At 40.5% G+C, this 12,707-nt stretch overlaps 1 protein-coding gene across 1 annotated transcript in view; it reads right to left on the reverse strand.

Annotated features, from left to right (window-relative positions):
• LOC101016492 (complement receptor type 1) overlaps positions 1 to 12,707 on the reverse strand; it is a gene marked incomplete at its 5' end in the record, with an annotated part of 139,806 nt that overhangs the window by 84,062 nt on the left and 43,037 nt on the right. Inside the window, 6 exon segments of the mRNA XM_031662253.1 lie at positions 1,615 to 1,690; positions 2,765 to 2,788; positions 4,684 to 4,869; positions 6,821 to 6,997; positions 8,198 to 8,425; positions 10,475 to 10,560. Coding sequence (XP_031518113.1) covers positions 1,615 to 1,690; positions 2,765 to 2,788; positions 4,684 to 4,869; positions 6,821 to 6,997; positions 8,198 to 8,425; positions 10,475 to 10,560 — 777 coding nt within the window.

Raw genomic sequence — 12,707 nt, forward strand, 5'->3', positions numbered from 1 at the left:
GCCATGAGGAATGAAGAATGACATAGTTAGAAGGGTGGAGATATTTAAATATGTTCAAGATATTAAAGTATCTTTAATATTTTCAAGAGGAAGAGATAATCATTTCCCTGTGTGATTTCAACTAGAGACTGATATAGATACAAAAAATTAAAAGCCCTAACTTCTTTAAATCAGACTTAGTAAATTTTTTTTTAACATTAACTCACAAATTATAGTGGTACTTAATAAGAAACTTTAAGAGAAAAATGTATTGACACAAGTACTTTGTTAAGGGAAAGTGCCAAGCTACTTACCTTTTCTTTTTGTAATGGAAAAGAGCAAAGAATATTTATATGTCAAGCCATAAAATATAGAGAATATTAGTTAGGAAGGATAATGATTTAAATTTAAATGTCAACCAATTCACTATTTTCCCATGAAATTGAGTTCCTGACTAGGTTGTTTACAGCAAGATCTACTATGACAAACTACTTTTTAAAAGTGTATTGGCATCTCTGTGAAATACAAAAACTTCAATTGCTGTATAGTTTGTTGTAGGAAACTGCATTGTTTAGAATATTTCCTATAGAAAACTGTTCACTTAAAAATTACAAATTCAGGTTTTTTTATTTTTATTTTTTTTAGACAGAGTCTGCTCTGTTGCCCAGGCTGGGTTGCAGTGGTGCGATCTCGGCTCACCACAACCTCTGCCTCCCGGGTTCAAGCGATTCTTTTGCCTCAGCCTCCCAAGTAGCTGGGGCTACAGGCACACACCACTATACCTGGCTAAGTTTTTGTATTTTTAGTAGAGATGGGTTTTCACTGTGTTGGCCAGGCTGGTCTCAAACTTCTGACCTCATGATCTGCCTACCTAAGCTTCTGAAAGTGCCGGGATTACAAGCGTGAGGCATCAAGCCTGGCCCTCAGTTTTTTATGGGTATAGAATTTGCTCATCAACCTTATAACATTGATATTATTGATTCTGGCCTCACTGGTGTTGTTATACTTTAATCAACCATTACAAAAGCTGCGTATGTTTTCTTTCCTGTCAAAGACATTTCTTTATTCAGATCTTAATTTTTGCAAGTTTTTTTTCAAGTGTAAAAAGTTAATAGTGACCTCGCACAGTGATTCATGCCTGTAATCCCAGCACTTCGGGAGGCTGAGGCGGGTGGATCACTTGAGGTCGGGAGTTTGAGACCAACCTGGCCAACATGGCAAAACTCTGCCTGTACTAAAAATACAAAAATTAGCCTGGTGTAGTGGCACATGCCTGTAGTCCCAGCTACTCAGGAGGCTGAGGCATGAGAATCCCTTGAACCTGGGAGGTGGAGGTTTGAGTGAGCCGAGGTCGCACCACTGCACTCTAGGCTGGGTGACAGAGAAAGACTCTGTCTCAGAAAAAAAAAAAAAAGTTAATTGTGTTTACAAAGTATTTGTTCATATATTAAAATACCCAATGGAAAGTCTCAGTTCTTCCCCACTGGCAGGCTATGTGTGCCATAAGTGACCCAGTCAAACTTCTAGTGCTATGATAGGATCTGGGCTTAGAGGTCAGTGTCTGCAATGTCTTAGCAAAACTAGGATATCAACAGTTTACATTTCTTGGGATAATATGGCTATACTTACCCTTACCCTTTTCTGTACTTTAGAATTATTCAAGAGAGGAAAATGATGAATAAAATAACGAAGATCGTACCGGATAAAGTGCCTAGGCAGTAAAACAAGGTAATTACATGCATGGAAAATATAACTCATAGGTTTTAAATTCTGTCTTAGTATCCAGTCCCACTACAGATTGCCAATGCTTTTTTTTTTTTTTTTTTTTAGATGTAACTATACATTCTGCTTTACTCTGGTTTCTATAGCGTGAGTCTTACTCCCACAGGAAGGTTATTATAGTTAAGGTGTGATCTGAATGCTGTTTGTAACCTTTGAGTCCAGCTTCGAGCTTTTCCAAAGTAAGAGTGAGAACTGTGATGGGGCGGCTGGCCCCAGCCTCGTAGCCCTCTTATATCCTCTTGCCTAAAGGCCAACACTGGGCATTTCATTGTGACAATGCTGGAATTTTTTCTCTCTTGTTGAATTATATGTGGAGTCCTTTGTCCGTTTTTTTTTTCTTTTATTGAGAAGTACAATTCCATAAGATGCACAATCTCCACGGAGTACAGGTAGACCAGGCTACCCCATTCTATGGTCTTAGACTAGAGATTACATAAACTCTCTGTGTCTCAGTGTCAGATGTAAAAGGGATGTAGGAATAATGCCACGGTATTCCTGGTAGGAGCAGACTCTATTACAAAGATGAGATTCTGTTTAGAGCCAGACCAAGGAATGCTGGAAACCAGAGACTAGTCTTGTAACTCTATCTGTGGAAATGAGAGCAGGATCACCATCCGGAAGTATACTTCAGGTTGCAACCGAAGGAAGTTGCATTCTCCCAGCACATTCAAATAAAGAATTTTTGACACTGATGAATGATTATTCATTTTGCTTAATGGGTTCAAAAGAGACAGTAAAAGAGCCTTTATTGAAGTTGTATTTTGAAGTATGCATGCTGAAGCAATACCAGTTTCACTATCTCGTGGCCTAACTTATCATTATTATCTTTCTAGTTGAACTTACAACTCAAGATATTTTGATCTCTTTACAACTCAAGATATTTTGATCTCTTTTACAGCTAAAGATGTACACAGTCTCTCTTTGCATTTCATTTCATTATAGGTAGAGTACTTACTGGTGAGATTACCAGGGAATTCCTCAGCAAACCTTTCATGAAACTTACCAACTATTAGAGCATCACGTGCACCTAAAAGGAAGACAAAAGTCACAAAAAGTCACTCTAGCATGCAATGTGATTGAGCAGGACCTCTCAGCCAGTGACAAGTCATTCTAATTTTTCTCCAGGACTCAGTCTAATATTTTTTCTAATGCAAAAAGTCATTGGTTTCATTCACATACTCTCATTTTACCTTCTGCACTCAGAGAAGACTTTTAAAAATTAATATTAATACAATTACAGAAGAAAATTTATAATACAGAGCTAAAGAAAAAATCACTTCAATCCTAGTACCCAAAAAATGTTTTGATACATTCTGTTCTGGCACATTTTCTCGTGTGTGTGTTTTCACCTAATTATACACTAGAAATATAAGTTACAACAAAGGCTAACTAATATAATCTAATAGATGCATCATAGTGCATTCAATGGCTTCTATTCTGCATTTAAGTTGTTTCTAGGTTTCTGTCTCATGAGACCCTTAATAAAATGCTTAATAAAATATTTTAATATTTTATATTTTTCCTTAGATTAGATTTCTAGGAGGGCTAACTGACAGGAATAGTTGTATTATTTTTCACATACATTGCATAATTGTTTTTCGTAAGAGTTTTTGCAAATTTACAATAGTACCTTCAACGCACAACAATATCAGTTTCATCACATCTTTGCTTTTCATTGGGTGTTCACCTAACAACCTTTTTATTGTTAATTTAATGGACAATTTTTAAAGAATGTTTTGCTCTTGTCACCTAGACCAGAGTGCAGTAGAGCATTCTCAGCTCACTGTAACCTCCACCTACTGTGTTCAAGCGATTCTCCTGACTCAGCCTCCTGAGTAGCTGGGATTACAGGCATCTGCCACCATGACCGGCTAATTTTTTTACTTTTTAGTAGAGATGGGGTTTCACCATGTTGGCCAGGCTGGTCTTGAACTCCTGACCTCAGGTGATCCATCCGCCTTGGCCTCCCAAAGTGCTGGGATTGCAGACATGAGCCACCATACCCGGCCCCTTTATTTTATTAATATCAATTTCATTCCACTTATTTGTATGTCTCTTCTTGTGCTGGTGCAAAGTGACTTTTGTATTGTTGCTTTATATTTTGTTCTAATATTTGATACAGTTGGTTCCCCAACTATCTGAGTTTTCTGTCAGTCCCAGCCAGATCTTCAGAATACTCTAAAGCCATTTAGTAAGCTATCCAGTGAGATTTTTGCCAAAAAAGCGAATATAATTTGATATTAAGGGGGTGTCAAGCTGATAATTTAGAAATATTATCCGTGAGTCATATTAGCATATTTACAGGATTAATTGTAAAACTGGATCTTGAACAATCTTGGTATAGAACCATGTATTAGAAGAGTCATAAGAGATGGGGAGAGGGGAAAGTGTAACACTAACTTGGATTAAGAAAGGCTGTTCATTATTAATTTTGCTCATCTGCTCCACGATGTGGGTAGAATTTTTTATCTTGCAGTACTTTTCAGTTGCCAGCAGAGGGCCACTCTTCTACAGAGCTCAATGATACATGATGTGTGCTAGCTGTGCTAGCTTAAAATCCTGTAGCCTACAGTGGTGAGGGAGACAGGCCGGCTGCTCTCTGCAGCTTGGAAGGTGCTCCCTAACTCATGCTGAAAACATTTCTTTTAAGGCTTGTGGGCTGTAAATAAATCATTACTGTGTGGCTCATGCAACCACGTGACATAGACAAAAAAGGTGCAGAGCTGGAGTGAGAGGTGTGAGAAGAGAAAGTCTGGCCTTACTCTCATTTTGGGATTTTTGGAAGAGGTGGACGCTCATATTGTACTCCATAGCTGGTAGCATATGCCATAAACATCACACCACACTTGATGCCAATATGGATGAATGAATGAGCAATAACCATGATCGGGAAGGTCCCACATTCCTTGTACTTGCACTTACGAGAGGTACATATGGCCAGAGGAGGGTCCCATCTGTCATCCGCCTGGCACTGGCTCCAGGGACTGCCTTCCAGCGCATACCCATCTTCACACTCCAAAGTCACATAATCTCCATAGTGATACACTTTTTTCATTTCTAACTCCTTCGAGATTCCATTCATAAACTGTGGGAAGCTACAATTTACCTCTTAAACTTTAAAATTAAAAAAAAAAAAGGTATTTTTTGGTTTTTGGGTTTTTTTTTTTTTTTTTTTTGAGACGGAGTCTTGCTGTCACCCAAGCTAGAGTATAGTGGCACGATCTCGGCTCACTGCAAGCTCTGCCTCCTGGGTTCACACCATTCTCCTGCCTCAGCCTCCCGAGTAGCTGGGAGCACAGGCGCTCACCACCATGCCCGGCTAATTTTTTGTATTTTTAGTAGATACGGGGTTTCACTGTGTTAGCCAGAATGGTCTCGATCTCCTGACCTCGTGATCCGCCCGCCTCAGCCTCCCAAAGTGCTGGGATTACAGACGTGAGCCACCGCGCCCGGCCGATTGTTGGTTTTAACTGCAGAATAGACGGATCTATGACTGCAAAACCTATTTTGCCCTTGGCTAAGAAAAAGCATGTTTTAAAACATGTTACTAATCTTCCTCCTCCAAAAGCCTTATAATTTAACATGTTTTGACTCCCATTTCTTAATGTAAAGTAATAGAATATGGAATGTACTGTGCGTTCACTTTTGATTAACAACTCTGCAACTGGAAAGCTGTGGAAAGATTAGGAATTAGGCTAACGGTGATCTAGCCCTGGAGCCACTTGGGTCATGCTGTAAGGAAACAAGAGTACCATGTTAATTCTCTCAGGCTTCACAACAAATACTGGCACTCTGCTCTTTATTAAATGCATACTTTTGGCCCATTTCTGCACATAGAACAAAGAAGTTAGTAAATCATGATTCTGAATTTAAAATTCATCTTTCTTTCTTTTTTTCTTTCTTTTTTTTTTGAGTCTCACTCTGTCACCCAGGCAGGAACGCAGTGGTGCAATCTGGGCTCACAGCAACCTCCACCTCCTGGGTTCAAGCAATTATCCTGCTTCAGCCTCCCGAGTATGTGGGATGACAGGCATGTGCCACCATGCCTGATTAATTTTTGCATTTTTGGTAGAGACAGGGTTTCACCATGTTGGCTAGGCTCGTCTGAAACTCCTGACCTGAGGTGGTCTGCCCGCCTTGGTCTCCCAAAGTGCTGGGATTACAGGCCTGAGCCACTGTGCCAGGCCTAAATTTAAAATACACCCTTCTGATTAATTTACTTTATTTCTTTTCTTTTCTTTTTTTTTTTTTGAGATGGAGTCTTGTTCTGTTGCCAGGCTGGAGTACAGTGGCACGATCTCAGCTCACTGCAACCTCCGCCTCTGGGTTCAAGTGATTCTCCTGCCTCAGCCTCCTGAGTAACTGGGACTATAGGCATGTGCCACCACACACAGCTAATTTTTGTATTTTTAGTAGAAATGGGGTTTCACCATGTTGGCCAGGATGGTCTCGATCTCTTGACCTCATGATCCTCCCCCCTCAGCCTCCCAAAGTGCTGGGATTACAGGCCTGAGCCACTGCACACAGGCTACTTTATTTTGTTTAACTCATCCTTAGCTTTACTTTCTTTTTCTGCCCAGCCATCAGCACGTCCTTCATCTTCAAGCACAGACTTCTTTTCAGTTGTAATATTCTCAAAATTAGCCTACAATATTTTTTTTCCTTGATAGAAACAAGAAGGCAAAGTGGTATTTATTGTAATGTGGGCTGTGGTCTTCCTGCATCAGAGCATTCTGATGAGTGTGTTAAAAATAGACTTTTGACCCCACTTCAAAACAGAATCAGAGACCATGGAATGGAGTTTGAGAAACTTTTTAACAAGGTTCCCAGCTGATTGTGTTAATGCTCTGGATGGAGAAGCACTGCTATCGACTATGCAAAGAGGACATTTAGTAAGATGAAATAAATTTTATGTAAATGAAAAGAAAGCAGCTGCCAAGAGGACAAAATATTATCCCTTTCATTATGCTCATTTCAGTGGTCTCTCAGCCTTATAAGCCTCATGTATCAGTGTTCCATACAACCCAGCAAGAATAAGAAATACCAAGAAATAAGTCACCTTTGCAATAATGATCCAATTGGCTCCAGATTCCCTGGTCTGTACAGAAAATGATGCCCTTTCCCACTAACAGGTAGCCGGGGTCACAAATGTAGCTGATTGTCATCCCAGGAAGATATAGAGATACGTGTCCTCCAATGTAATGCCCGTTCTGGATCTTGGGTGGATGTGGGCAGGCTAAGAACAAGTTCCCATGCAAGCACAAGAAAAGACACTCAGTTAAACATAGGCATATGAACACATGAACATATCCAATATCTCTGGCTATAGAGGTTCATGAAGACCTGAGCCAGCCAGGTCATAAGCCACTCACTCCTATTTGATCAGTGAAAGACAGGTTCTCTAAACCTAGACTTCTTGACATTTAAACACTATCCTTTACAGTCTCTAACTTCAAACTGGGTCAGATGGGGAAGTACCACAGGGATCGACAAGCTAACAATTCAGTGCTGTTCTGTCCTTACTGGAAGATGGAGCTGGTGTGGGCAGTCATAGCCACACTTGTGCCTACAGTTGTCAGGTACTGTCATTTAAAGCCAGACTAATATATCAAAGGAATGAGCTATGGAAGCTAAGAGTACAATCTCTCTTTATATATATATATAAAATACCACACTCTCTTTATATATGTATATATTTAAAGAGAGTACAGTCTCTCTTTATATATATATATGTGTGTGTGTGTGTGTATATATATATACTTTAAGTTCTAGGGTACATGTGCACAATGTGCAGGTTTGATACATAGGTATGCATGTGCCATGTTGGTTTGCTGCACCCATTAGGCTAAGAGTACAATTTTAAACTCTGCTTCTCCAGGGTCTCCTGAGTTCCCTTTATTAATATTGAGGTGAAAGATCAAATAAACATAGTCAGTGGCTTGAACACACCCTTGGAAACAACATAAAAAGTATAAATCCCTACATCTGAGTTTCTTAAATTACTTTTATAGCACTATCAGTTCTGAAGTAAATTATGTCATCATCGTGTACTTTTTGTGCAGCACATCCATCTATCCAGGATAAAGACAACTCATAGTAGTAGACGTAGAATAAAAGAGTATTTTCTTTAGCATTTGCTTTTACTACTTTGAAAATATTCTCTACAAAATCTGGACCTCACCAATTCTCTTCACTGTCCACCCACTTCTCTCTTTACCATCCCACACTCCTCACCCCAAGGACCATCAGAATACCAACAACTGAGACACAGTGTGCCTACTAGAACCCATTTGTCATTCACTTGGGAAGTAGTTCTGTCTCTGACATTCATAGCAAAGCCGTTTTCACAAGCAAAAATGACTGTCACTATAGAAATATGGAGGTTCTCACCTCGATATTCTGAACCCATTTAGGATATGTGGAAGCAGGTACTAACCAGCAGGAACAGAAAGTTCACAGCGAGGGGCGGGGCTGCTCCAAACCCCATTCCCTTGAAGGTCACTTGTGCAGCGGATGGTGCTCTCCCCAATGAGGTCGAAGGTCATCCCTCTGTCTGGGTGGGGGTCGCATGTGTAAGATATTTCTTCTCCATAGGGAATATCTCCAAGGGGAGTTCCGGTGTGTCTCCCATTAAGGATAGCTGGAGGATTTGGGCAAAAGATTTCTAGAAAGAAAACAAGAGCTTTAAGCTCTATTAGAGTTTCACTTAAGATGACTGAAATAATAGTGACCTGTGACTGTGCGTTTAGAAAGAATATAACTAAGGTGGATGGAATTTAAATCTGTAAGGCTTTTGTTGAGAGGCAACTAACTGAAGTGAGACCTAAATTACAGTTTATTGCAAAAGCCAAAAGTGTTCCTGGGCTACCTGGGTACCTATGTTCATTATGAATTTGAAAAGTAATTATTTTAATTTTTTAAAAAGGACCCATTTGGTTGCCCACTTTAACTCAGGCATAGTAAGATTCCTGGGTTGACAATGAGGTTCAAGACAGACAAAGTTTTGGTCATCAGAGACGATAAGTTCCAAGGAAATCTATGAACTTTAATAATCATGAACTATCATCTTTAGCAATGTAAATGTTTCTTGGTGATTCAAGACCATTATCATCAGGACCAACACCAAATTTCCAATGGCGTCATCAGACACCAGTAAGGCTCTTTTGACTCAGATTAAATGGTGCCAAAGAGTCCTTTTTTCTTTCTTCCAATTTATTAACCATCATTTCTTCCTCCTTTTAGTCTGCTTAGAACAGTTCCTTCCCTAAAAGCACTTGATGCTTCTAATTTGATATGAATTTAGGAAGAGATGCCCAAGTTTATCAGAATTATGTGTATAAAAAACACTTAGTACATCAAACAATGATTGACTTCTCATGCTTGAATTTTACCTGTTTGTGTTTTCCTAAGTTTATTTATATATTTATTTTCAGCTTTATGTGTCTCTGTAAGGTTGAGTTTGTTGAATACTTGAGTTTCCTCAGGTATTAAATGTTCTTCACCATAATACTCACCATAAGGTATCCGAATTGATTTCTATAAGTTATTTTAACACAATACAAATTAAAATAAACATTTTCCAATAATCAGGAAAAAAAGGTTTAAAAAATTCTTGCCTTGCTTTAGTAGACAGAATAGAATCAATCAGTAACGCCTTGGTATGTCAAACATGTACTTTTATCTAAGAGTTTCTGAATTTTTTCTGAATTTCAGCATATTTTATTTAAGTGGATGGTTTGGAAACTTAGGGCACTAATCATCATTTCAGACACTGATTCATCATCCCAGCTCCTTCCACCATACTAATTTATCATGTAACTCTGTTTTATTTTCTCTATAACATGCCTATTTAACTGCCATTTTATGTATTATAATTTTTAGAATTTTGTTTACTTATTTATTTCCTTGTTCACAGTCTGCTTCAAGAAAATACACCCCAGGAAAGTAGGGAGGTGTCTTCACTATTCACTCGCTATTCGTTGCTTTTTCTACTCATGGAAAGTCCTGGCACACGGGAAGCCCTATGTCATTAAATGCTGCAGGTCAAATAAGAAGCTGACTAAATTGTTTATGATATGTGAGGGGATAAAAGAACATAAAAATTTGGCTGGGCATGATTGCTCACACTTGTAATCCTAACACTTTTGGAGGCCAAGGTAGGAGCATATCTTGAGCCCAGGAGTTTGAGACCAGCTGGGGCAATATGGTGAGATTCTATCTCTGCAAAAAATACAAAAATTAGCCAGGTGTGGTGGCATGCACCTGTAGTCCCAACTACTAGGAGGCTGAGGTGCGAGCCCAGGAGATTGAGGCTGCAGTGAGCTGTGATTGCACCATTCCACTCTGTCCTGGGTGACTGTGTCTCAAAAAAGGAAAAAAAAAAAAAAAAACATTTAAGAAAGATTCCTCCTTGATAAGAAAACTAAAAATAAATGACTAAAATGTGCGGCACCATTATGTCATCTAGTTTCTTGCTTACATTCCCCACAAGATTAAACACTGTCATTAAACTAAGTGATTTACAGATTAGTAACAAAAACACATGTCAGAGAAGACCTACAAGACCCTTCTTGAAATTCTTCCAACAAAGAAGTATTTTTATCCGTAATTTAGTTAAGTAAAGATCCAGACAACAGGTGATTCCATGCAGAAAAACACACTGGAAAACAAAAATAAGGAGAGTTATCCAAACTACATAGTTCTTTCTACTCACGTTCACACACTGGAACACTGCTATTCCAAAGGGCTTTCATTCCAGCCAAGACACAATGACTAGCAGACCTGCCTTTTAATCGGAACCTAAAGAAAAAAAAGTGGTAGCAAATGTGTGAGCAATTCCCATCTCTCCCTTGATTTCTTTACTAACAGATGCTCAGCTTCCTCACTACCATTTTCCTCCTTGACTATCATTTGGTTCTTAGGTTCAGGCCCAGCTAAAGTCTTAGTTCACTGGGAATCTGAATTCTTCAGTAGCTGGCAGAAACTCAAAGGCCAATTTACTCTAAAGAACCATGGTACCCTGTGACTAGCAAAGCAATTGGAGCTGATGTGCATAATTGCCATATAAACTTCATAGCCCAGCATCACCTACAGAAGGCATGAACACAGAACCAGACTTCTCCATGGGCACAAGAGCCGTAACCTTCAGGTGTCGTCTTTCACTGATGGCTCTCTGACATCCCACTTATTCTCATTAATGGGTCATGAGGCAGAACAGCTCTCGATTTGGTAAGCAAAGCCAAGAACATCTAGAAAGAGAATGTGGGCACTGTTCTTCTTGCCACTACAATTGTAACGGGCCAGAGGAGGCTCACAGAAGCATGCTGAACCATGTGCTCTAAGAAATAAAGAAGAGTGGGGGTAAAAGTCTTTGCTGCCCCGAAATGCCCAACTGATTATTGAGTCCTGCTTCCCTTCTGAAATCTGAAATCATTCTGAAATTAGACATCATTATTGGATGGTGCACTTTGTAAATGCCAAAGATTCCTTGGAAATCATTAAAAATAACTGCTTAATTGCCCAATCTAGTTATCCCTCCAGACTCATAGTGCACACCACCAAGAGTAATGGATACACATAAACAACTAATAATACCACTTGAAACTGATAGAAGCAGGAGGCAGACAAATCCTAGGCAGATGGGGTGGATCCCGATGAAACCCGACCTTCAAGTTGAAGACAGTTTAAAGCCTCGCTACAAGTTCCAGGTAAATCCATGGACTGGCTTGAAAACCTCTCTTCCTGTTTGGTGTGCTTTCCTCTGATTGCTCCTCACTCTTCATCTGTTTTACATATACCTGCGCTTCCCTAATTGGTTTTTACACTGCTGTGCCCACCTTTGAGTGGTGTCTTTGTTTTAGTCTTTTTTGCATACTCACAAACCAATCAGCACAGGCTCCCCATTCTGAGTCCATAAAAGCCCCAGAACCAGCCACACTAAGAGACAGAGAGAGAGACCCCCTGACTTCATCTGGGGGACCACCTCGTGTCTCCTCTCCGCTAAGATCGTCGCTCAGTAAAACTCTTCTCTACCCTCCTCACCCTTTCATTGATAGCATAACCTTATATTTCTTGGATGTGGGACAAGAACTCAGGACCCACCAAATACAGGTACAAAGAAGCCTGTAACACTGTGGCCCTCCGCCCTCTGCTGTGGGAGGGCAGCTGCACCACGTGACAGGAAGCAGCAGTGGGTCAAGCCAGCCCCAGAGATGCAGGCCTGAGCGGGGCTACAGGATTGACAGAGCTGTTAAACACACCGCCATCTGTTGGGCTGCGGGCATTATCAAATACTACGAGCTGTTAGCGTGCTGTAATACCCCCTCTGGGCTTCAGGGTCGTGGGCACCCCTGTTTGGGCACCACCACATTTCCTTCAGTGCGACATGCCTGGTCCAGCTGCAAGCACTGCTCGGACCCCATTCCTGTGCAGGTGCTTGGAGTGGCCAGCTGGACCCCACACTCGCTCACTCACACACCCCCTCCCACCAGGGGCTGAGTGTGCAGTCGTGGGGGCCCCAGGGTCTGAGTCAGAGCACCAGCCAGGCGCTGCCTGGTGGGCCGAGTAGATGTGGTGTTTCCTGTGGTGAGCCCGGGCCCACACAAGGCCTGGGCAGGGGCATTGCTGGCCGGAAGTCATTGGCTGGCAAAGTGGCTGAGAAGAATCCTGCATTAAAAGAATTACACTGGCCATTCCTGACCTGAAGATACATTATTGGGTGAAAACACACTTACCCATGCACTGTTACAGATTCCGCTGTTGATTGGTTTTAAGTTTCCTAAGCGACCTTTGCCTTCCTTATCATGGGACAAACAATTTTTGTCTTATTCCTCATTTTTTTTTCTAGCATAGCTTTTATAAAATTATGTTCTTTTGCCTCCAAATAAATACATACCCATTCACTTCAAGTTCCAACTGTGTACACAAGATCAGTGACTGTATTTATG

Source organism: Papio anubis, unplaced genomic scaffold, assembly GCF_008728515.1.
Source record: "Papio anubis isolate 15944 unplaced genomic scaffold, Panubis1.0 scaffold51, whole genome shotgun sequence".
NCBI classification, from domain to species: Eukaryota; Metazoa; Chordata; class Mammalia; order Primates; family Cercopithecidae; genus Papio; species Papio anubis.